General features: G+C 38.2%; 1 protein-coding gene across 2 annotated transcripts in view; it reads left to right on the forward strand.

Annotated features, from left to right (window-relative positions):
* The window catches only part of TRIO (trio Rho guanine nucleotide exchange factor), a 257,034-nt gene that overhangs the window by 133,496 nt on the left and 97,269 nt on the right, over positions 1-26,269 (forward strand). For both annotated transcript variants that reach the window (XM_083358364.1, XM_083358365.1), the window contains exons 14-25: positions 1,791-1,986; positions 3,942-4,108; positions 6,758-6,877; positions 8,690-8,881; positions 9,653-9,802; positions 14,744-14,858; positions 15,224-15,339; positions 16,120-16,242; positions 23,305-23,499; positions 23,688-23,803; positions 24,616-24,682; positions 25,300-25,409. In XM_083358364.1, the coding sequence (XP_083214490.1) occupies positions 1,791-1,986; positions 3,942-4,108; positions 6,758-6,877; positions 8,690-8,881; positions 9,653-9,802; positions 14,744-14,858; positions 15,224-15,339; positions 16,120-16,242; positions 23,305-23,499; positions 23,688-23,803; positions 24,616-24,682; positions 25,300-25,409 (1,667 nt within the window). The remainder of the gene's footprint in view (positions 1-1,790; positions 1,987-3,941; positions 4,109-6,757; positions 6,878-8,689; positions 8,882-9,652; positions 9,803-14,743; positions 14,859-15,223; positions 15,340-16,119; positions 16,243-23,304; positions 23,500-23,687; positions 23,804-24,615; positions 24,683-25,299; positions 25,410-26,269) is intronic.

Below are 26,269 nucleotides of genomic sequence, written 5' to 3' on the forward strand. Positions count from 1 at the left end.
CTTCAACACTGGAAGTTTTTAAGAAGAGACTGGACAGCCATTTGTCTGAAATGGTATAGGGTTTCCTGCCTTAGCAGGGGGTTGGACTAGATGACCTCCAAGGTCCCTTCCAACTTATTATTATTATTATTACTATTATTATTATTATTAAGAAATACAATCCTTCCACCACCACCACCCCAATCCTATTAGAACCTATCCTTCCATCGCCCCACCATCCAGTTTCAACTGTCAGTATCTATCCTTTCATCCCCCACCATCAGAACTGATGAAGCTTCTTGGATAAGAAGTGAAACAGTTTCTTCTTCCCCTCCTCAAAGAAAAAAAAACAGTTCAGTTGCCTTTTCAATAACAAAGCACCTTTGAAACAATCCAAAAGTGATTAAGAAATTACTTCAGTTGAGCTTTATGTCCATGTAGTCTATTTTAGGACTGTGAGCTTACCTCAACTCCCAGCTGACTAGAAAAACCTTGGTTCTGCAACCTACTCGTGAGGAGCAGCTGTTCAGAGTACATGTGGGTGATCTCACAATCTTTCTTCTCTGGAGAGAATTAACTGGCCAGGATCTTCCCTCCAGCCACCAATGTCTGCTAGAATGCTGTCCCACTGCCACTTCAAGGATACTTATTTTGCCATGTCCTGATCAAAAATATCTAGCCTAGAGTATGAAATTAATGATTAAACCCTTAATTGTGAGGTAATTTACATGCCTCCTTCCTGTTCTTTCAAGAATTGGGTGCAAATTTATGTTCTTTTAGTGGAGCTGGTAAAAAGATTTACCTTCATTTCTGCAAAAAGATTGCTTGAGGGAAAAAATGTTTGCATAGATTTTTATATCCAGAAATGACTATGGCATAATTGTCATTCCACAGCTTGCAGAAGTAACGTTTTTCACCTCTAATATTAGCCATTATTCATTAACCCACCTAATGTTTATTTATATATTAAACATAAAATACAGCATCTGGACCCCAACCTCATGCTAAGCATAGTTATTTTAACCATGATTTATTGAATAAGTTGCAAAATCATGGTTTTAAAGATTCAAAACTATGCTTGCATAACATGCTAACCCAAAAACAAACTTTATAATGGTTATAGTAACGCAAATTGTTTCATTCTAAGTGTTTATATAAATGTAACTATGATGGCTACTGTACTTCTGTCTTGTTAGGTTCTTAATGTTTGTCCTCTTTTTAAAGCCATAATATATTTATAAGAATTTTGTGCAAAGAAAACTTCAGTCTGAGATGCTTCAAATTGTCAGTTTCCTCTTAATTACCAGTTTTAAAGAAAAAATATTTTATTTTTTAGTAACAACAACCTGCTTGTGGTTTATTTTGAATCCATATCTTGAAATTTTTTAGTTCTTCTTGTCCCTAAGTATTATGCTATATATTAAAGATTTAGAAGCTTCTCAGTGAGCCATTAGCTCAATTCGCAATAATGGAGTCCTCATGAAACAAAATATACTTCTAAAATTCTACCAGAGAATCTTTGTTACTGAGCGTCTTGTGTAATAATGGTCTCCCAGACTACAGTTTCCATTATCTTCCAAAACATCTCCACAGCATGGGAATGCAAACTCTATGACAGAGAACAATGTCACATACTGGTTTCTTGTTATTTTTTTTTTTTGCTTAGTCATCTTGATATATGAAGATCAAGCTTTTTCTTGGAGAGTCCAGGTATATTTTACCAAATGATCAGTCTTCTCTAAGACTCACTTCCTTTTGAATCCTCAGAACTTATTGTTGCTAATTGATGAGTGTTATCTTCTCCTCCTTAGATCATTTCAGACTTGGAATCTTGGAACGATGAACTCTCTCAACAAATGAATGATTTTGACACAGAGGATCTTACAATAGCTGAACAAAGACTTCAGCACCATGCAGACAAAGCACTAACCATGAATAACCTGACCTTCGATGTCATCCACCAAGGACAAGATCTTCTACAGTATGTCAATGAAGTTCAGGCCTCTGGTAAGATGGATTTGCCCCACTTCAACCAGGTTAATGGATTTATTGAGATTACCTAGGCTGACTTCACGAGAATCAATGATTTTTAATATTGTACTCCTGAAAGAAATAGAATGTGTCAGGTATTTTGCTTTTGGAAGAGAAATGGTATTTTATTAAGGTTGGTATAAAATATATTTTACAATTAATAAATATTCCAGGTTTTTTTTAAAAAAAAAAAGCGGCCATAGTATCATTTTTCAGTTTCATCCATGTTGTCTTATATAAATAACAAAAAAGTTAACTCTACCTTGCCAAATCTGCTTGAGATTCAGTAAACTGCAATGAATAGTGCCATGTTGGGAAGATCTGCTAGATAATCCTGATGTCGAGGATTACAGAAGAGCATCCAGCGCTCATACTCATATTGCTGTATATTACATTGGGTTTGTGTTGACATATACCAGGCATAGGCAGCCTCGGCTCTTTTATGACTCATGGACTTCAACTCCCAGTCAGCATAGCTGTCTCAGGAATTCTGGAAGTCCATAAGTCATAAAAGAGCCGAGGTTGCCTACCCCTGACATATACAATACACAATAGCAACTCCTTAGGCTGCTTCTACATGTTTCATGTTATGGAAAGATAAGTGGGAACAACTATCTAATGAAAGTGTGTCGAAAATATAATGTGCGTAAGGATAAGCAAATTCACAAATTTGTGTGTAAAATTATATGGAGCTAGTTAAGGTTTTTAAAACACTATAGTTTGCTTTGTATGATGCTGTTTGTAAGGGAATGCCAATTACACAGAGACTGAAAACCGCAGAACAAAAAATTGTGGTATTGTTATACTGTAGTGTAAAGTATAACCCAGTCACAAACCAAGAGGGAGAAATTAGTTTTGATAAAATTAAATTAAATTAAGACTTCCATTGTATGTGTGTTCTGAGCAACTTTAATGTGTAAACTATTCTTAACCAAGTGGGGTTTTTTTTAAAGTGGACTTGATTTCTGAAAAATCAACAAGTTAATCAATTTTGCAGTACAATTGATGAATTCGTTATTTTAAGTTAGAATAGGAATAGAACAGAATAGAATACTTTATTGGTGAAATGTGATTGGAGACACAAGAAATTTGTCTCTGGTGCCTAAGCTCTCAGAGTATTTTCAAACAACAAAGTATGATAATCATAAGATACCAATAGGAGGAGATAATAGAAAAGATGAGAAGGATAATAGCAATACAGCCATACTACATAGGTAAATATCCTTAGACATAAAACAGTACTGTAGTACATAGGGATTTGCAATGTTAAAAAAATGACACCTTAAACATATATTCAACTTCCTATCTCATCCCTTTCCAGTTTTGACAAGCACAACATGATTTTGCTGCTATTAAAAGGAACAGAATCATTTTTGGAGCTCTGATGAGTTTGTTCTTAAAAAAAAAATCCTTCTCTTTTTCACCTCATCCCAAATGGATACATAGATGTTTTGTGGCATATGGGCTAATGCCTGCTGTTGTCAAACATACCCAGTCCAGTGCTCTCCATTTGAATTGGAATGTAACTTACCCATAATGTCCATCCATCATGACAAAAGGCTGTGAATTATTGGAGTAGTAAATCAACAATAATTGGTTAAGGATAACATTCGTTGGTATGACATAGATAATTGGTAGACTGGTTGAGAAGTTTATATGCATGGAATTAAAAAGCTTTTACAATTGCAAAATTAAAGTTAGCTGTGTATCCTTTAATACTGTAGGTCAAGGGTCTTCAAACTTGGCCCTTTTATGACTTATGCTTTAACTCCCAGAATTCCTCAGCCAGCGTGCCTGGCTGAGGAATTCTGGGAGTTGAAGTCCACAAGTCATAAAAGGGCCAAGTTTGAGGACCCCTGCTGTAGGTCATGTATATCAGTTTTGTGAAGTATACCACATGGGAAGGTATAACCACATGGGTGTGGTTATAGGTGTTGAACTGCTCTGCGACAGAGATGTGGACATGGCAACTCGGGTACAAGACTTGTTGGAATTCCTCCATGAGAAACAGCAGGAGCTGGACCTGGCAGCAGAACAACATCGGAAACATTTGGAACAATGTGTGCAGCTACGACATCTGCAGGCTGAAGTCAAGCAGGTATAAGACAACTGTGGTACTTCATCTCTCTATTCCAGAGGTCCTCAACCTTTTGGGCACCAGGGACCACTTCCGTGGAGAGAGGTTTTTCTGCAGACTGGAGGGTTTGTGATTTTGTGTGTTGCCTGCAGCTTGCTGATGGGGCTTTGCTTGTTTGTACGTAGCGGTTCCTGGCATGCTGCAGCCTGGTACTGGCCCACTTGCTCTATTTCATACTCATCCGTTGGTATAAAAAAACCTTGCAGTCAACCCAAATCATTTTTAAGCAATCATATTAATCTGTTAGCAGAACGGACAGACATGTGTAGCAGTTGATTTGAATTCCCACTGAAATTACCTAGAATGGTCAGCCAATTTCTCTTTGTTCCTATTTTTCAAATCCCAGTTTTTTGAAGAAACAAACCACATATATCTGTGAAGGATAAATGGTACAGATCCAAAACAAGAAATGCATTAGGCTTTCTGTAGTTTACTTTATAATATAATCTTTAACATTTCATTATTGCTCCATTGTTGTATCTATTCAGTAATATGAATCTGCTGTGGTTCAACATCCATTTTTATTATAAAGCCATATTGTTAATTGAGTGGGTTGGCACATAACACCAACACAACTGAACATTATCTATGGATAAGTGAAATGCCCCAAGGAAGACAAAAAGAGAAAAAAAAATCCATGGGATGTTTCAGTTAGAGTTGCAGTCACCAAGCATAGGGTAGAATAGCGATCCCCAACCTTTCCAGCTTTGTGGACCAGCAGCAGTGGCGGCAGGAGAGGAGAGGGGGTGGTTCTGCACAAGTGGCAGAAGAGCGTGTGCAGATCCATTTGCGCAAATGGCAAGCATGCACACATGCCAGTCGCATAAATGGAACTGCAGCCCAGTTCCAAACAGGCCTCGGCCCCATACCAGGCCTGAGGTAGAAGCTGGCCAAATCTCCCTGCACTTCTGTTTCTACAGAAAAGTCCTTGCAGAGGGATGGAAAGGCAGAGGAGATATGGAGTTCCATTTTTTGCTTGGCTTAAAAGCTGACCCTGAGGGATAGTTAGTCATTTGTTAGTCTTGTTCCAGGATTCTGACATGGGGCGGCATGACTTTAGATACTTAGCTATAGATTGTGGTTAAGCTAATGAACCATCAATAACTTAGAATTATGGAAATAAAGTTTGTACCTTGCTAGAAATGTTAAAGATTATCATATTATAAAGTAAGAAAAGCATAATAATATTCATCTGGGATGTGTGTGTGTGTGTGTGTGTGTGTGTGTGTGTGTGTGTGTGTGTGTATGTATGTGTGTGTGTGTGTGTGTGTGTGTGTGTATGTATGTATGTGTACATATGTGTACGTATGTGTTTATATATATAAATTGATTAGCAAGTAAAGACCCATAATGGTTTGTTTAAGAATAAGAACATTGATATCGGTCTTTATTTTCAATTATGAGAATTCTAGAATTTCATTTTTCATTATTTCATATTTGTAATAATTTTAGGGAGTAGAAATTTATTCTGCTGCAAGTAACCTTATTCCTTATTTTATTTTTAACCAAAAAAGGAAGGCATATTAGTATTTTCATTCTAAGATAAAAAGGTCTTCATAGCTCAGCAGGTGTTTGATCAGACATAATAGAATAAATTGTGTTTCCTGTGTTACTTTTCTGTGGCATTCAGTGCATGGTTTATTCAATTATGATGTTTCTCTGCCAAGTAGGCTGCCCATGAACTCTGACACTTAACAGAACTAAAATAGAAATGATAAGAATGTGTTGAGACTCTGGTATTGCTATTTTAGTAAGTGTACAGTACAGAAATGCAAATGTTTGAACATTTATATTCTAATACTTTAAGCTCAATATTGGATAAACAGGGTAAATCTGCTCAATCTGCAGTTACAACAACTTTTGAATTCAGTATAGTAAACAGAAAAAGATGTTTTAGGGCATGAAGATGGACAAATTTCTTCACCACAGGGTCTGTCAACTTACTTGTTTTTAATGTATTTCTTCTACGTACATATTTACAATTGGTATTTTGTTCTGATAAAATGTATTTGATCTAATAATACGGAAAATATTATTTTCCTGGGTTTCTACGTAATCTAATCCTGGGTTTTTTTGATGAAAATCAAAAGTGTTAGTTGGGGCTGTTATTGGAAAATGATAATTTCTCTAGCATTTCCACATAATTCCAGAAGTTCTCTTCTATCAGTTGAAATCTTGGCTAGCCTAGCCAAGTCTTTTCATTCCCTTGCTTGAATTTGTTTTATCCCTTCTGAGTGATTGTTCATAACATCTAATGATTGTTATTTCTCCATAAAGAACTCTTCAGAATCCCGATTAAAAAGCTTCAAACATAACAGTAGGACACGTTTTGAGAGATAGATTGGAAGGGGCAGTGGTACCACTTAGTGAGCCCAGTGTCTTGAATTTTAGAAAGGTTGCCCAAAGAAATTAAAACTAAAATAATTCCTCATCAGTCCGTATCCAATGTGAAATGTATCTGCCATCTTTACAGTTTCTTTAAAAATATATATATACTATGTTTTTTGCTTGTTGATTGTTTTAAATGGATACTAAGTAAAAGATTTAATTGTACTGCTTAGATGTAGGAGAGAATTTTCTATATTGTTGCTGTCCTGCATTTCGTTTTAGGTATTGGGCTGGATACGAAATGGAGAGTCCATGTTAAATGCTGGCCTAATTACAGCTAGTTCACTACAGGAGGCTGAGCAGCTGCAGCGTGAACACGAGCAGTTCCAGCATGCAATAGAGGTAAAGTGCTTTTTCCTATTAAATTTGATGTTGTAGTCTAGGAGACTGTGTAAAGGCAACTTCTGAAATATGGACTCGGAACTATATATTTGTTCATATTTAATGATATTGCTAGATGTACCACTTTAATATGCCAGATTCTATCTAAAAAGATTCTTGCCTCCCACATGAGCAGGTGGTCCAGAGGCAAAATTATCTTATGTGATTGATTTTTCATAAATCTACCACTGCTTGCATTTTCTGCATAAGGAATAATAGTCATCAATCATCTATATAGCTGCTAGGGCATATTCACATGTAAAGAAATTGTTTTGTTGCATTTGCTCATACTTGCTACAAAAGGTACGTTATCTTTTCTTGCCAAATATGAGAAATAGGATTTGAAATAATTAGATATAAGGGGCTTCTGCTTTGCCTCTCCAGCTGTGCCTGCTTGAAATGCAAAAGAGCTGCTGTCACTGAGTGCATAAAAATGTCAAGTTGGATGGGGCAACTGTGGAAGCAACACCTTAAAATTAATTGACCAGGTCATTAATAATCAACTGCACTAGGGCAATACTGAGGTTAAAATTATCTTCGCTTCTGTAATATTGGATATTTCTAAGTTATAATTTCATTTATGATGTATTGCTCAAGTTTATGTTGCCATGGTAACGTATTATGCATGGCTGAATCCTATATCATGGAAATAGGACTAATATGGAGGCAAAAGCACCAGTGCCTCTTCAGCAAGAAGCTGGTAGTGCCGATATGCTTGAAAATTGATGTGAGTTGTATTATCCTATAAAACAAACAGTGACCAAGTAATTCAACCATGTTTTGAATCAAGGTTGCATGTTCATGTTCCTTGATATAAGTAACAGAGGAATTCTAATCTCACCGGGAATAAGATCTGTTTTTGTTCTGTCTCTATAAGCTCCATAATTTCTTCATCTCGGTCTTGGGTTGAGGGACATATAGGAATGAAGAGCAGGAATGCATATTTATGTTATGAAAATTCCTCTCCATTTGATTATATGTGTGCAATGGTATGTGAGAAAGACCTTGAGAGACAGGAAGAAATGCTGCCAGTCAGATAAAAGAGGGCATAGACTTCAGCTTCATAATGGGAAGAGAAAGAGGCACAGAAGGGACCTTCCTTGGCTTCTCACGCTGTAAAAAGACAGATGGAAATGTGTACTTTCAAACTTGCAAAATTCTGTTAATGTAGCCTTATAATAAAGTACAATTAGCTCATCTGGTCTTGCACACACACACTGCCTTATAATCTAAATAAAGACAAGGGAGCACACATTGGTCATCCCATGCGATTGGGGGATATGTTGAAATGTACCCATCTAGTCAGTCTGTGAGTAGAGAACGCTATATCTCTGATTGCCTATCTCATTTTTTTTAATTTTAATCTTTGCCCATGATGAGGAAGGTTCAGCAGAAGAAAAGCAGACTTTTGTTAAAATCCGTTTATAGTAAGATTTGTGTGTCAGACTGATGTTTATTTATTTACTAGAGTTATATGCCACTTTTATTTGTACAACTGAAGGCAACGTACATAATATCCCCTCCTCCTGTTTTCCCCACCACAATAATCCTGTGAGGTGGGTTGGGCTGAGAGAGAGTGACTGGCACAAAGTCACCCAGCTGGCTTCCATGCCTACAGGAGGATTGGAATTCATGATCTTCTGGTTTCTAGTCCAGCACCTAGTTCCCCAACAAAAATAAGACATGGGAGAGTTGACATAAACCTCTTTTGAAAATGCTGATAATGCTGTATGTTCATGAACGTAATGGTGTACTTTGTTTGCATTTCATCAGAAAACTCACCAGAGTGCCCTCCAAGTACAGCAGAAAGCCGAGGCAATGTTGCAGGCTAATCATTATGACATGGACATGATCAGGGATTGTGCTGAGAAGGTGGCCTCCCATTGGCAGCAGCTGATGCTCAAGATGGAAGATCGGCTCAAGCTTGTGAATGCCTCCGTGGCTTTTTACAAAACATCAGAGCAGGTAGATTGTGTGGATGTTTGTTTAATCCAGTAATGTAACAGTTTAAATACCTTAAGCCACGGGTGTCAAACTCAATCGCGTCACATAACATATCATGACGTATCACAATATTTTTTTCCTTTGTGGAGCCGGGGTCGGCGTGCCCTGCTCGTGACACATCTGGCCTGCAGGCTGCCAGTTTGACACCCCCGCCTTAAACTGTTATAAACGTTTCTTACACATGTTCCCCAGCTGAAATGAATCCCACTTACAGAATCAGATCATTTGCTTTACTTCCATACTTTGGCAACCAGAGGTACCACGATCTCAGCAAGCAGAACCTAACTGACTTTAGCCAAATCCAACAATGTAATGTCAGGTAATAATATGTATTAATTGAGGTTAATTCTTTTAAAAAATATTTTATGGAAGATTTGGGTATGACTAAAAGATAAACATGAAAACGTGCATAAAGAAAAGTTAAAAAAAAAGATAAGAAAAACTGTCAGAGACAATACAGGCAAAGAAAGAAAAGAGAAAGATAATTTAAGAAGTGGCTTCCAATCTTCTCTATAGCAATTAAAAACAAACTAATTATCCCTCCTTCCTGTCTGGGATTACATTAACTTCTCTGTGCTTATTTATGCGTACCATGAATCAGAAAAGTTGCACATATCAGATATGTAGGGCTGATCAAATGCTTGTGATTTTTAAAGAAGCTGGCAAAGCAGGTTGTGATCGTTGGTTGATAATCATTTATCCCTCATCATTCCTGAACCTGTTGGCTGATAGGTATGCAGTGTGCTGGAAAGTTTGGAGCAAGAATACAAGCGAGAAGAAGACTGGTGTGGAGGCGCTGATAAACTTGGCCCCAACTCTGAAACAGACCATGTGACTCCAATGATTAGCAAACACCTTGAACAAAAGGAGGCCTTCTTGAAGGTAATGGTGACAGTTCCAGTGTACATTTTTCCCATATTTTATTAGGGGCAATTCTTGCACTTCCTTGCAATTCTTAGCACTTACTGCTAAGCTTGTAAGCCGCCCTGAGTCTTCGGAGAAGGGCGGGATATAAATGGAATAAAAATAAAAATAAAAATAAATAAATAAATAAACTTCCAGAGCCTAGTAAAAGATCCTTGGCCTTGTGTGCCTAATATCAAGTACTCTTCTGAAAAACAGCTTTTGGTCACAGAGATAGGGACAGCATACAACTGCAGCTGTTCTTCTAAGCAGTTTTCTAGTAGACTTTTATACATGTGTGCTGAGTTACTGAGACTGGTAATAACGTCTGGCTTTTAATTGAGGAAAGAGCAGGAAAAAATGAGGAATGCAAATTGGAAAGATTACAGAATGGGAAAGGAAGAAAGAGTCTTGTTTGAAAGTGGAAAAAGAATTTTCAGTTGTCTTAGTCCTTCGTGACAGTAATACACCTATTACTTGGCAGCTTAGAAAGAACACACATACAAACAAAGCATTGGTGTTAGGCCTGACAGAGTTAAAGTAGTTTCATTTAACCCAATGTAACTTTTCTTTCCTGTAACTTGGTGATAAATATTAATACTTAAGGCATAAATACAAATACAGCACTGTTTGAGAAATACTGCAGGAAAAGATGGTAACTGAAGAAAAAAAATAGAAAGCAGTGGTTTCTCAGAACACCAGGTCAAAACTATTACAGGCGGTGTAGTTAGTTAATTAGAATAGAAAACTGAAGAATGAAGAAAGCACTAGGATATTAAGATTTAAGGTGCTGGTACTTACCTTTAAAGCCCTACATGGCTTAGGCCCGGGATACTTGCAGGACCATCTGCTGCCGGGAACTACTTCCCATCGCCCAGTTCGCTCACACAGAGAGGGCCTCCTCAGGGTGCTGTCAGCTAGACAATGTCGGCTGGCGACCCCCAGGGGGAGGGCCTTCTCTGTGGGAGCGCCAGCCCTATGGAACCAACTCCCCCTTGAGCTTCGGATGGCCCCGGATCTCCGGTCCTTTCGCCGCGGCCTCAAAACACTCTTTTTCCATCAGGCTGGCCTGGACTGACAGGGATTTTAATTATGTTTTGAATTTTTAACTTAATTTTAATTTTAATTTATTCTACTGGGGCTATTAATTTAATTTCTTTTTAACTTTTGTATTATTGTATTTTATTGTTGTTGGCCGCCCCGAGTCCTTCGGGAGATAGGGCGGCATATAAGTCCCAATAATTAATTAATTAATTGATTGATTAAATAAATAAATAAATAAATAAATAAATAAATATTAAGTTGCTTGGCTACCCATTTAATATAAAACCTTGTTTATTTTAATGTTATGACCAGACAAGAGCATTTTTGAGATGCTTGGCAAAATAAACTATGGGTATGTGTACAATGTATTTGTGGGTGGGATGGCTTGTTTCAGGTTCAAAACAGATTTCCTGTTTCATGTACTGTATATCCCTAGTTCCATACACTAATTAACACAATAATATGTAACTGATAACTTGGCAGAATATATTATTTATTGTAACAATATTTGGAGGCTCATTTTATTAAATACTATTTTTATCAGAAATATTTATATTGGGACATATAATACTATAAAACCATTTTTCTTAGACTTTGTTCTACGGGAAATGTTATTTCGCAATTTATAGCTGTACAGTGTGAGCGCAGCTTATCTCAAGCACATAGCTAGAATTGATGTCTGCTTCCCTGGCATGACTTGGTAGTGTCCATCTTTCCTTGTCATGGCATACCTGCCTGGGGTTTTATCCTTCCTATCTACCCCTGCTGCAGTTTTACAGATAATTGCTTATCTTTACCATAAGTCTAAGGGACGCGGTGGCTCAGTGGGTTAGGATGCTGAGCTTGTTGATCAGAAGGTCGGCAGTTTGGCGGGTCGAATCCCAAGTGCCGCGTAGCAGAGTGAGCGCCTGTTACTCATCCCAGCTTCTGCCCACCTAGCAGTTTGAAAGCACGTAAAAATGCAAGTAGAAAAATAGGGACCACTACGGTGGGAAGGTAACAGCGTTCCGTGCGCCTTTGGTGTCTAGTCATGCTGGCCACATAACCACAGAGACGTCCTTGGACAACCGATGGCTCTTCGGCTTTGAAACAGAGATGAGCACCGGCCCCTAAAGTCAGAAATGACTAGCATGCATGTGCAGAGGAACCTTTACCTTTACTTTTTACCATAAGTCTGCAGCTCCTGCTCCCAGCATAGCTACATACTGTGCATGAGCTTGCCTTTTGGAGCTGCCCACTAGCTTGCTATGGATAGTCCTCATAAGCATGAGGACGGCTATGCAAAACTGAGGAACTGTTACAAGTGAACATTCTTTTCCACCTGTCAATCCACCAACTGTCAAAGAACTCAGTCTCCTCCTCACTGCTGCTATGGCTTCTGGCATGAGCAGACAGCTAAAGCAGCACTCTTCAGATACAACATCTGATACGCTGTTGGGCGATTCAGATGGGTAAATACCTGTTACGAGATGGCTCCCTCTAGTGCAGGCATGTGAAACTCCCGGCCCACGGGCTGGAACCATCACACCAAAACCACGCCCACCCCATTGCCGGCAATGGGGAAAACGTCACGATGCATCGCACGACGTCACATGACGTCACGAGTTTGACACGCCTGCTCTAGTGTGATTCAGTCTGGTAAGTATCTATTATGACAGGGTTCTTCAAACTTGCTCCTTTTAGGACTTGTGGACTTGCACCTCCCAGAATTCCTCAGCCAGCATGCCTGGCTGATGAATTCTGGGAGTTGAAGTCCACAAGTCATAAAAGGGCCAAGTTTGAAGACCCCTGTACTATGAGAAGAAGTGATTTGAGCAGCTGAAAATGACAGCAGAAGGACTGCATCTCAGCTGTGGTTCAAGCTGCAGAAAATGGGGGGTGGGGGCAGGAAGACAGCAGCTGCTGTCACATTGGTTTAGCTAAACTGCCAGAAAAATCTTTATTTTAACTACCTACAGTCCTTTAGTTCTTTTTAAAAAAAACATTTGAATGAGGTTTAAAAGAGATGATAGTATCTCACTAAACTTGACTGATCTAAAGAAAGATAAAAAGACCCAAACTGGTTAGTTTATGGATGGGTAGACCACTAAGGCAGGCATGTCAAACTGCTGGCCCACAGGCTGGATGCGTCACGCCAAAACCGCACCCACCCATTCCCAGCAATGGGGGGAAAGTCACGTGACATCGCAAGTTTGACATGCCTGCACTAGGGAATCTCTCCATTTTCATTTGTCCTGGGGAATTTAAAAAAAAAAACCATCCATAGGAAAGCAGTGATAAATCATGCTAATATTTTTGTCAAGAAAATGTTGTGAATATGTCATCTATGAAGACAACAGGAATTGAGTTCAGTTCATTTGTGCCATAGTTTTGAATGGCTAAGAAAACACTGCACGAAATAATGACTGGCTATATGTAAAAGATTTCAAAATTGAATAACAAAATAATATTTTATTCTGACAAGAATTTATGAGCTAGAATCCTATTAAATACCATTTGTTGTAAGGTATCCAGACTTGTTAAGAGTTGAGTGGCATACGCATTTAATATAGTTGTTTTTATTCCTTAGTAGAATGTAGGATAAGAACCCTTTGGCCTGACAGTTGAGCAGAGCTGGTAAAGTCAACTGTCACCATCATTCTCCCCTTTTAAAAATAAACTTTTTTCTAGAATTGGGTATTTGCATCCACAGAGTCTACATACCAATTCTGTGTGTAGATCTAACGTTAGATTTGAGTAAGAAGAATCTTTGCTCATCTTTGTTAATATATTGGAGATTAGTTAGCATGCTTGAATTGCCTATAAATAATCTCTGAGAAGAAACAAAACGTACTAAAATTATTAAGAAAGTGGTAACTATGAAGTTGGTCTCTATTTCGGCAGTTGCTCTTCCGTGTGTAAAAGGGACACAGTAAAGGGCATCAAACATTTGAACTTTTTTTCAGAAGAGTATTAAAAAGATTATTCAAAAATGACTCCTGCTGAACTCTTAACCTGTTTGATTGCAACTTGCTTACTTCTGTGTGTTCCATATATGTCAGTCAATTCTTATTGGTGATTTTGGTTTGAAAAGATTAATTTTGATGCTGTTTTAACTGGATGTATATGGCATCTTCGCCCTAATTTGACTGTGTTAAAATATGATTTAATGTTTATGTGGTTTTGTGCTCCTCTGCTGATGTTTCCTAACCTTCAGATGTGTAGACCTCTATTCCCAGAATTTCTTAGCTAGTCTGGCCATTATAGAGAATTCTGGGAAGTAAAATCTACCCATCTGGAAGTTACCATGATTGGGAAACGCTGTTTCGTGCAGTGAATTCTGAATCTCCTGTATTAGTATCATAGCTATTCAGAAACTGACCCGATTAGAAAAGTAAGTCTCTCTCTCTCTCTGTGTCTCTCTGTGTGTGTGTGTCTGCTCTCTCTGTCTCTTGTATGCTGGGGCCAATGCATTAATGCTCTCCTATCTAATTTTGCAATTGTTGACATTAGCAAAAATATGTGTAATAGAGAGCCAGTTTGGTCTACTGGTTAAGGCATCAGGCTATAAAGAGGGAGACCATGTCCTGCCTTAGCCATGAAACCAGCTGGGTGACTTTTGGCTAGTCACTCTATCTCAGCCCAACCCACCCCACATTGTTGTTGCTGAGAAAATAGGGCGAGGAAAGTGTGTTAGATATGTTTGCCGCCTTGAGTTATTTATAAAAACAATAAAGGCAGGATAGAAACAAAGACCTGCAGTGCTGCTGTTGCAAAGTTGTTTTGTTTCGACTGTCTATTGATAGCTTAAATAAATATTTTCTCAATGATTCAGAACAATGATGTCTGCATTATTTTGGTCCTTTTGGGGTGATGCATCTGTCTTGCCCTTTCTAGGCTTGCACATTGGCTCGGAGAAATGCAGATGTGTTCCTGAAGTACCTGCACAGAAATAGTGTAAACATGCCAGGGATGGTGACTCACATCAAGGCTCCTGAACAGCAGGTCAAAAGTGAGTTTGGATGTTTTGTCACAGGTTGATTTTAATATGGTTCAGCAGTTTTTTTGATAAGGCCTCAGTGATGAGATTTCCTCTTAATGAGGTAGACAAAAGTACCAAAATAGATTCTCTTGTTGTTGATGAATCTATTGCTCTTTCGTATATCCAAAGCTATTCTGAAGGTAAGAGAAAGCTCATGGATGTAACTGACACTGTGGAAAGGAGGAAGGAAATACATCTTGCATAAACTAATATATTAGATTTGATTTATAATTAAAAGCAAATAATATAGGCAAGCGTTGTGTATGTTTATTGTTATATGGGCTTAAATTATATATTTGTGCATGATTTGTTCTTTAATATTTCTCACCTGGCAGATATCCTGAATGAACTTTTCCAGAGAGAAAATCGTGTCCTACACTACTGGACAATGAGAAAACGACGCCTTGACCAATGTCAGCAATATGTAGTCTTTGAAAGAAGTGCTAAACAGGTCAGGGTCTATCTTTATTGATATAGTTGAGTTGGGATGTTCATATCTTTTCATAATTCTTCCTCTAGCTGTCATTCAAGAATCAGCAACAAAACGTCATGTCCCTATATGGTTCCAAGATGTTTCCCACCTTCAAACACCTTTCTCCCAGATTCCTTGTCAAGTCAAACTAAAGTTTACGGGCTATCTTTTAGCATTCTGTGCAACACAAAAGAAAAAACAACAGAAAATCAGTGGACCCCCTTCCATATATTCATAGAGATATTAGAAATGCAGTCCACACACATACACGCACACACATCCATCCTTCCATTCTACATAAAATTGCAGGATTGTTTACCTCTATCTATCTATTGGAAAAAGAATAGATAACTTTTAACAATTTTAGGGGGAGCCAGTTTGGTGTATTGGTTAAGGCATCAGATTAGAAATTGGGAGATCCTGAGTTCTAGTCCCCCCTTAGATATGAAGCCACCTTGGGCTTAGAAGTAAACAAATTTATGGGAGTTTTTGTCTTGTCTTCCCCCCCCCTTGCATCATTCAAATTATATTTTTGTCACAGTCTGAAGTAACCTTGCACAATGATCTCAGTTGTGATTTTTTTTTCTCCAGAAAGATTACTTCAGACTGTGACAAAAATATAATTCGAATGATGCAAGAAAAAAAAAGACAAGACAAAAACTCACAGAAATGTAAATGAATAACCTCTTGTTGGGAAATGGTCATGTTGCTTCTCCTAGAAGAAGCTATTTAATTTTTCTTCTTCAATTGTCTTCTTAGGCTCTTGAGTGGATCCATGATAATGGAGAGTTTTATTTATCCACACACACTTCCACTGGCTCTAGTATCCAGCATACTCAAGAGCTCTTGAAAGAACATGAAGAATTCCAGATAACTGCAAAGGTAAATGAAATACTGTAGATATTTAGGTTTTCTGTTATATCACCATATCTTGAAAAATTTGGGCCCCATTTTGGAAAAAGTGGGTTAAATCCAACTCCCATGTCGTCTCTTTTTGAAAGCCTTCAGTGATGGGGTACCCCAACTTCTGAAGGCAAGCTATTGCACTGGTTTCTCAATCAAGATTTCTTGTTACAAAATGTGAAATATACTTATGATATCAGGATTTAAAAATGAAAATAAAGTATTATTTTTAATTTATTACCCGTAAAGTATGTTTTAAAGGGGTGGACATTAAATCTCTTAAGTTGGTGATGTAAGAAATTTGAAAGTTCTTTAATCTTCTAGATTTTGTCTTATTCTATGATATAGCTTTATTTTGGTTTCAAATTAATAAATATATTAACATAACTTGGGGAAGAAATATTAGATTTAAGGATCTCAGTGTGATGCTGAATTATATTCCTAAAAGATAGGATTTGTCAAAGAGCTTTGGCTTTATCAGGCTTGGGGTATACCAAAGAGGATAATCCTATATAACTGGAAAGAATGTAAGAGGATGAGTTTGTTATCTATTTTTGAAAAGTCTTTGTGCTCTAAGAATGAGAAGAAGACACATGTTGTATGATCTGGGTTTGATGACAAGCTCAATGGCTGAATTAATTCAATGTAGATCTTTATACTTATATAGATATTATCTTTTCCATTCTGATTGTTGGAGTTTGGGATTTGTTTTATTTTGCCTTTCAAGTTATGTTTAGTTCATTTAACCATTATAATTTATTTAAGGTTTTTTAAAATTGTATTTTCATTATTCAGTGCAGAATATTTTCTTTTGTATTGTACTATTTTAGCAGTTTATAAAATTGATAGGTGTTGGCCTGCTTGGATCATAGTTTCTAATAAACAAGAAGTTAACCTAGCTGATTATAAGCTTTTGGCCTTGAAAATACCAGTATGTGTTTAATTCATGCATACCTAAAAGTCTAATGCCTAAAAAAAAATCATGTTCTTGTGGCTAAAATAAAATACACGTTTGGTTTTTAAAATGTGACATCCCAAAATATTTATTTCATTATTGAATAGCAGTACTGAAATAATGTCAGCGAAGTATCAGTTACATAGCTGAGGAATTCTTTAATCCAAGTGGAAATCATCTGCCTTTTTCTGCTGCTTTGAGAAGCTGCTGGTAGAATCTGATATATCACAATTTGCTTTTCATTGGTTAGTATTAAATTACTCTATGCACCACTTAATGGTTTTGAGAAAGTATATGTTGATGAATAGGCTTGAATTATGGAAAGTTCTAGATAAATTTAGTTTTGAATGTGGGCTGTTCAGTGGCAAGAAGAGTGCTATATAAGAGTAAACCACAAGTGAGCATTAAAGAATGCTCAGCTAACACCAAGGAGGAAAAAGTCAAAATATGTGATGTCCACTTGGTTATTTAGTATAGGCTTGGTGTGACATTAGATGTTGGTTGGTTGGAATTGAAAACCCTATGGACAGTACCAAAAGGCAAAACGATATGACGCTGGAAGATGAGCCCCTCAGGTCGGAAGGCGTCCAATCTGCTACTGGGGAAGAGCAGAGGGCTAGTACTAGTAGCGCCAGAAAGAATGAAGCGACTGGGCCAAAGCCGAAAGGACGCTCAGCTGTGGATGTGTCTGGTGGTGAAAGGAAAGTCCGATGCTGTAAAGATTTTTTCTCCATAGGAACCTGGAATGTAAGATCCATGAATCAAGGAAAGCTGGACGTGGTCAAACAAGAGATGACAAGACTGAACATTGACATCTTAGGTATCAGCGAACTAAAATGGACAGGAATGGGTGAATTTAATACAGATGACCATTAGGTATACTACTGTGGGCAAGAATCCCTCAGAAGAAATGGAGAAGCCTTCATAGTCAATAAAAGAGTAGGAAAAGCAATACTGGTATACAATCCTCAAAATGACAGAATGATCTCAGTTCGAATCCAAGGCAAACCATTCAATATCACAGTAGTCCAAGTCTATGCCCCAACCACCAGTGCTGAAGAGGATGAAATTGACCAGTTCTATGAAGCACTACAGCACCTTATAGAACTAACACCAAAAAATGATGTTCTTATCATCATGGGGGATTGGAATGCTAAAGTACGAAGCCAAAAGATAACTGGAACAACAGGCAAGTTTGGCCTTGGAGTGCAAAATGAAGCAGGGCACAGGCTGATAGAATTCTGTCAAGAGAATACGATGATCATAGCAAACACTCTTTTCCAACAACCCAAGAGATGGCTCTACACATGGACATCACCAGATGGTCAACACAGAAATCAGATTGACTATATGCTCTGCAGCCAAAGATGGAGAAGCTCTATACAGTCAGTAAAAACAAGACCAGGAGCTGACTGTGGCTCAGACCATGAGCTTCTCCTTGCAAAGTTTAGGCTTAAACTGAAGAAAGTAGGGAAAAGCACTAGGCCACTCAGGTATGAATTAAATCATATCCCTGTTGAATATACAGTAGAGGTGATAAATAGATTTAAGGAATTAGATCTGATAGACAGAGTGCCTGAAGAACTATGGACAGAGGTTCGCGACATTGTACAACAGGTAGCAACCAAAACCATCCCAAAGAAAAAGAAATGCAAGAAAGCAAAATGGCTGTCTGAGGAAGCTTTGCAAATAGCTGAGGAAAGGAGGGAAGCGAAAGGCAAGGGAGAAAGAGAAAGATACACCCAATTGAATGCAGAATTCCAGAGAATAGCTAGAAGAGATAAGAATGCCTTCTTAAATGAACAGTGCAAAGAAATAGAAGAAAACAATAGAATAGGGAGGACCAGAGATCTTTTCAAGAAAATTGGAGAAATGAAGGGAACGTTTAATGCAAAAATGGGCATGATAAAGGACCAAAATGGCAGGGACATAACAGAGGCAGAAGAGATTAAGAAGAGGTGGCAAAATTACACAGAAGAACTATACAAGAATGAGCTTAACGTCCCTGATAATCACAATGAGGTAGTCACTGACCTCGAGCCAGACATCCTAGAATGTGAAGTGAAGTGGGCCTTAGAAAAGCTGAGCAACAACAAAGCTAGTGGAGGTGACAGTATTCCAGCTGAGCTATTCAAAATCTTAAAAGAAGATGCAGTAAAAGTGCTACACTCAATTTGCCAGCAAATTTGGAAAACTCAACAGTGGCCACAGGATTGGAAAAGATCAGTTTACCTTCCAATTCCAAAGAAAGGCAGTGCCAAAGAATGTTCAAACTATCGCACCATTGCACTCATTTCTCATGCTAGTAAAGTCATGCTTAAAATCCTACAAGCTAGACTTCAGCAGTATGTGGATCGAGAACTACCAGAAGTACAAGCAGGATTTCGAAGAGGCAGAGGAACTAGAGATCAAATTGCCAACATACGCTGGATCATGGAGAAAGCTAGGGAGTTCCAGAAAAACATATACTTCTGCTTCATTGACTATGCTAAAGCCTTTGATTGTGTGGATCATAACAAACTGTGGCAAGTTCTTAAAGAGATGGGAGTACCAGACCATCTCATTTGTCTCTTGAGAAACCTATATGCGGGTCAAGAAGCAACAGTGAGAACTGGACACGGAACCACTGATTGGTTCAAAATTGGGAAAGGAGTCCGGCAAGGCTGTATACTGTCGCCCTGCCTATTTAACTTATATGCAGAGCACATCATGAGAAAGGCAGGGCTAGATGAATCCAAAGTTGGAATTAAGATTGCCGGAAGAAATATCAACAACCTAAGATACGCAGATGATACCACTCTAATGGCAGAAAGTGAAGAAGAACTAAAGAGCCTCTTGTTGCAGGTGAAGAAGGAGAGTGCAAAACCTGGGTTGAAACTTAACATTAAGAAAACCAAGATCATGGCATATGGCCCGCTCAATTCCTGGCAAATAGATGGGGAAGAAAAGGAGGTAGTGACAGATTTTATTTTCCTGGGCTCCAAGATCACTGCAGATGGTGATTGTAGCCAAGAAATTAAAAGACGCTTGCTCCTGGGGAGGAAAGCCATGGCAAATCTAGACAGCACACTAAAAAGCAGAGACATCACCCTGTCAACAAAAGTGCGTATAGTCAAGGCTATGGTCTTCCCAGTTGCAATGTATGGCAGTGAAAGTTGGACCATAAGAAAGGCTGAGCGCCAAAGAATTGTGGCCTTTGAACTGTGGTGCTGGAGAAGACTCCTGCGAGTCCCTTGGACTGCAAGGCGATCAAACTCATCAGTCCTAGAGGAGATCAATCCTGACTGCTCTTTAGAAGGCCAGATCCTGAAGCTAAAACTCAAGTACTTTGGCCACCTAATGAGAAGGAAGGACTCACTGGAGAAGAGCCTAATGCTGGGAAAGATCGAGGGCAGTAGAAGAAGGGGACGACAGAGAATGAGGTGGATGGATGGAGTCACTGAAGCAGTAGGCGTGAGCTTAAATGGACTCCAGAAGATGGTAGAGGACAGGAAGGCCTGGAGGAATGTTGTCCATAGGGTCGCGATGGGTCGGACACGACTTCGCAGCTAACAACAACAACAACATGTATTTTCATATGTGAATGATGCCTATTAGAGCCTGGATGATTTGCAGCAAATTTTAGACACAAGGATAATGGATGTATTAGAGACCAGAGTTATTGTGATTGACAGAGAAAATAGATGGAGACATTTTAAGACTAACAAACGTTAGTAGAAAGGTGGTGGGTAGTATATATTTGTTTAAAAGGATTCATGAAACTGCTAAGCTTGTAAGCCGCCCTGAGTCTTTGGAGAAGGGCGGGATATAAATGGAATTAAAATAAAAAAAATAAAAAAACATGAACATATCAAGAAAAACATAAAAGTAAGTTGAATGTGGTGGGGGTGAGATACTTAAATGTATGTGGTAAAATAAGAAAAGAAAGGGTCCAGAATGTATGGGTGCTAATTGTATATTGATTAAATGTCCATATTGAATAAATGATTGGCATGAGATAAATACAGTACATTGAGATGATTTATGAAGGTGGGGAATGGGTCTAGACGAAAAGGAAGAGTGAGAAAGTTGGAATTAACTGGAACTGATGAGATCTTGAAAAAGAGAAAGAAGAGTTTAAAGAACAAAAGTCAGGATATGAAATTACGGCTCGTCGCATAGTCAATTAGGTGTTGAGCTGGATTTGGCAATTTTGTCCACCTATTGAGTACTTACTGAGGATCTCAGATGGGCAGATGTGGATCTTTATGGTGTTACAGATAGTGTCCCAGGATGAAAGCTGTTCCAAGTAAAGCTGGCTTTTGCAATTGACTGGTAGTGAATTTGTCAATGCCATTGGTGTTCAAGTGGTGCTCCAGTGGTTTTGGGATTGCACCCAAGGGACCTATTACTATTGGCACTGCCTTTGCTTTCTTTTGCCACAGTCGTTCTATTTCTATTTGCAGGTCTTTGAATTATTGTTTATTATTGTTGTTTTGTTTATTGTTCTTTTGTTTATTGTTATGTTTGTTGTTGTTGTTGTTGTTTAAACCTGCATATCACTTGACTGACAATGGTGCTTGGAGGCTCACAACAATTAAAGAAATTTTAATACAATCAGTAAAATTAAATATAAAGGTAAAGGTTTCCCCGCACATGCGTGCTAGTCGTTTCCGACTCTAGGGGCCGGTGCTCATCTCCGTTTCAAAGCTGAAGATAAAAGATGACAAATGTGTTGAAAAAGGGGGTCTCACTTTCCTTCGCCAAAGGCCTGGGTGAAGAACCAAGTCTTCACACCCTTCTTTGCTCTACTAAATAACAGCAGAGTGTGACCGGGTGCCACCGGTCAGAGAATGTCGACTGATGGCCCCCAGGGGGAGGGCGTTCTCTGTGGGCACGCCAGACCTTTGGAATCATCTACCGGTTGAGCTCCGGATGGCTCCCGACCTTCGCTCCTTCCGACATGATCTAAAAACTCACTTATTTGAACAAGCTGGCCTGGTCTGATGGGTGATGGGTTTTGGGTTTTAATTACTGATTTTAACTAATTTATTATATTCGGGCACAATTGTTTAATCTGTTTTTAATTTTTGTATTGTATTTTTGGTATTTTATTGCCCTGTACACCGCCCTGAGTCCTTCAGGAGAAGGACGGTATATAAATCAAATAAATATAAATATAAACTACCCAGATCTCAGGAGAAACCATGTTCCAGAGGGTAGGCACTGCTACAGGGAAGGGATGCTTCCGGGGTCCAGAACCCAGAGCCTCCCAGCATGGCGGAAGCAGGAATGATTGGTAAAGACCGAAAAGCATGGATCTGCACAGAGAATTTTGGTGTTGTAAAACTAGTGTTAGCTGTGCTTCCCTTTCTTTTTTTATCTCAAGCGTTCCGTTCCTTCTGTTGATTGCTTTGCTTTTTACTGTTTTTTCCCCCCCGCATCTGCAGAACAGTCCCATGCTCTAAACAGAATGCTCAGGGCATTTTTTTTTATAATAAAACGAAATAAATAAAAGACCCCTGCCACTCTATAAGCAGATCAAATTTTTTTTCAGTGTGGTATTCATCAGACTTCCTTTCTGCTGGCATTCCATTGGATCATCAATCTTATTTGGAGCGATACCTCCCAACGGAATCTGTTGTATCATCTTTTTTTACATCCAATACTGTAGGGGAGAATAGGATTCCTAATCTTACATTGGTCTTTGAACACCATACTGTATACTTACTATCAAACCTCTCCGCTGCTGTAAAGACTGAACCTGTATAACACGTGGTATTGTAAATTGGGTTTTCAGCATAATGAGGCATATTTCTCCAAACTTGTGCTTAGGTAATCCCCAGACACAGTAGTAGTGCCAATGCGTGAGGCTATCCTAAATCAATTCAGTCTGCAGGTCCTTACTTCGCAGAACCCTAAAAGCTAGAAATGTAAAAAAAAATAAATGTTGTAATGATCCTGATAATTCTGCTCCAATACCAAAAAGCTGTTAGCATGGAAACAGAATATTATCTTCTATTTATAGCGTGAGAAGGCTGTTATTCATTAGAGGCATTGAATGTCCGCTCTTCTTACTGCCTTCCCATCTTTCATGTATCCTATAGCAAACCAAAGAGAGGGTGAAGTTGTTGATACAGCTAGCTGATGGCTTTTGTGAAAAGGGGCATGCCCACGCAGCAGAGATTAAAAAATGTGTCACAGCAGTGGACAAGAGATACAGAGACTTCTCTCTGCGTATGGAAAAATACAGGACCTCTTTAGAGAAAGCTCTAGGAATTTCTTCAGATTCCAATAAATCGGTGAGTGTTGCATTTTTTATTTATTTATTTATTTGTTTGTTTGTTTGTTTGTTTATTTATTTTTGCTTGAAGAAATGTGGAATGGCTTAATCTGGCTTCTAGAGCTTCTTGTCTTGGTTAAACCCCTTTTGTGTTTGTTTCTCCTTGTCTTCACTAATTTTGATGTCATCTTCCCTTCCTTGATTCAGAGTAAAAGCTTGCAACTGGATATAATCCCAGCCAGTCTTCCTGGGTCAGAGGTGAAGCTGAGAGATGCTGCTCATGAACTTAATGAGGAAAAGAGGAAGTCTGCCCGCAGGAAAGAGTAAATCATTTGTTTCCTCCTAGCATGATGCATGTTTACCCATGCTTTGGACTTGTCTGTAATTTTTATCTTACTTAGTTAGGTGCTTGTGCATTCATAGTCCCAGCCAACCTATCATTAATACGTCACTGAAACATTCTTTTTTACAATTATGTAAATTATGTACATTAAACAATCCAGGAAAAAAAAATAACACATGCTAGTCTTGGTCCATGTCAAAGTATACAATATTTCATTTTTTTCCCTCCCCCCCCCCGCCCATCCAACCCCACTGCCTTTTCCATTTCTCCATTACCACTTCTCAGCAACGGCCATATAAATTAAAAAAGAAAATGAGAATCTGGATTTTCAGTTGTGCTTTGCTATTTGATAAGTCTGAGGCAGGGCTTCTTAAAATAGGCTGATCTCTTGAATGTCCAAAAAAGAATCTAGAATATTTTTTTCTAAGCTTCAGCAACAAATAAGAACAAGCAAATGTACCCTTCTTTTAATGACAATCTGTCACTTTATTCAGTATTTTTACTGCTTCCTTTAGCCATTGCTTAAAGCAAAGATTACATTAGAGGGCAGAATACTTCCAAGATGAGACGTAACATTTACTTATGCAAAAGCAACCTAAATCATTTCATTACCATTTGTACTGACCTTGTAGTCCATATTTTTTTTCTAGTTGTAGTTCTCATGCACTCTATGCTCTTGAGCTCATCAAACATATTTCACTATATGAAATCCTTGCCATGTATCTAATTCCTGTTTAGAATGATATATGATAAAATGAATAGTCTAAAGTTGTCTCTCTTGTGTTTGGAAAGGTTCATCATGGCTGAGCTTATCCAGACAGAGAAGGCTTATGTAAGAGATCTCCGGGAATGTATGGATGTAAGTTCTTGTTTCCAAGCTAAATGGGGGGGGGGCGTGTTTCTCAAATAGATTTTTTTCATTGTCATATTGTATGATCTGTAACCATAGAGCTAAGTTGTGCAATGCTGTTATCAGAAGTAGGGGTGTTAGTCAATTAAATCAAGAATTGCCAGTGCTGGCTTGATCGGCTTCTTGTTTTGCTTTTTAAACATTCCTATGTTGATTGAACAGAGACAATACCATATCTGTTCACTTTCAGGCACAATGAACTGGTTGCTGCTTTTGTTATGCTTTTACTGTTTTGTCAAAGGGATAATGTTCTCTATTATTGCTTCCACTGCTGCATTGCACATTCGAGAACTGGCTTATTCTCTCTCTGAACCGAAACTCCTCTCTTCTGTATTTCAGGGTCTGATTTTAAAATGTTATTTTTTCATTGACACATTGCACTTGTTAGGATGTCATGACTGTAAAACCAAAAAGTGATATTATACAAACCTAAAAAATTGGACATTTTATAAAGATCAATATGATTTTGCAAATATTAGTTTGGGGATGGTTGTACCTACAGAATTGTTAAACCAACTTCATTCCCACCCACCCCCTTTTTTTGCTTCTACTTTTTTTTTTACTAGACATATCTCTGGGAAATAACAAGTGGTGTTGAAGAAATCCCACCAGGTATTGTCAACAAGGAGCACATCATTTTTGGAAACATGCAGGAGATCTATGAATTCCATAACAAGTGAGTGAACAGAGTCACCCGTGACTCTACTGTTAGGGAAAAAAACAATGATTTAATGTCTTCTGATATGTTAAATGAATATATCATTTTATTTTGCTACTGCAAAATAAAAATGTAAAAAAATGTAGGTTCAAGGAGTGGAGTTTGACAATTTTCAGATTACCATTGTTTTATTCTACTTTTCTATTTAAGTAGATCTTAAAATGGACTTGCTTTTTTCTGGTCTGGAAATTTCATGGAAATAGGTTGATCTATGTTGTTCAGCCACCCAGAAAATAAGTTGTTTTGGTTTTGCTGCACGATACATAAACTGATAAATAGAACACATCAGCTTTTATCCGTGAGATGACTGATAATGCTAGATAGGATTTGAGAATAGCGTTAAAGCCTTAATTCAGGCTTAGTAGATCACATAATCTGAATTCAGGATTTATTTGAAGTTTCACACCCACTACAGACACATAAAAATTATTCTGTGCTGTCTCCTACACTAAATCTCCTTCCCTTAGCAAGGACCCCTAATTTGATATATCTCTTTTCTCTGTTAATATTTGTGGAGTCTAAACTTTTCTGTGAATAAGTAACAGATGCAAAATCTGTTACAGCCAACCTGCAAGCATAGGAGGTACATGATACTTCGTTTGCAAGAGGCTTATTTAATACATAATTGTATCTGCATAGAGTACAAGATGGGGAAAAGCCATTTTCTTGCCCTTTGAAGCCCCCAACTGTTGGAATTCTAAGCTGCAAGCACAGTCATCTCCTTTGAATTTGTCTCACTAGCCCATGTGAACATTAGATAGTTCAAAATCTCCTTGTGTGAAAAATGGCTACTACACTACATATATTGCCCAATGGTT

The sequence above is a fragment of the Vipera ursinii genome (genome assembly GCF_947247035.1).
Source record: "Vipera ursinii genome assembly, chromosome: 3".
NCBI lineage: Eukaryota > Metazoa > Chordata > Lepidosauria > Squamata > Viperidae > Vipera > Vipera ursinii.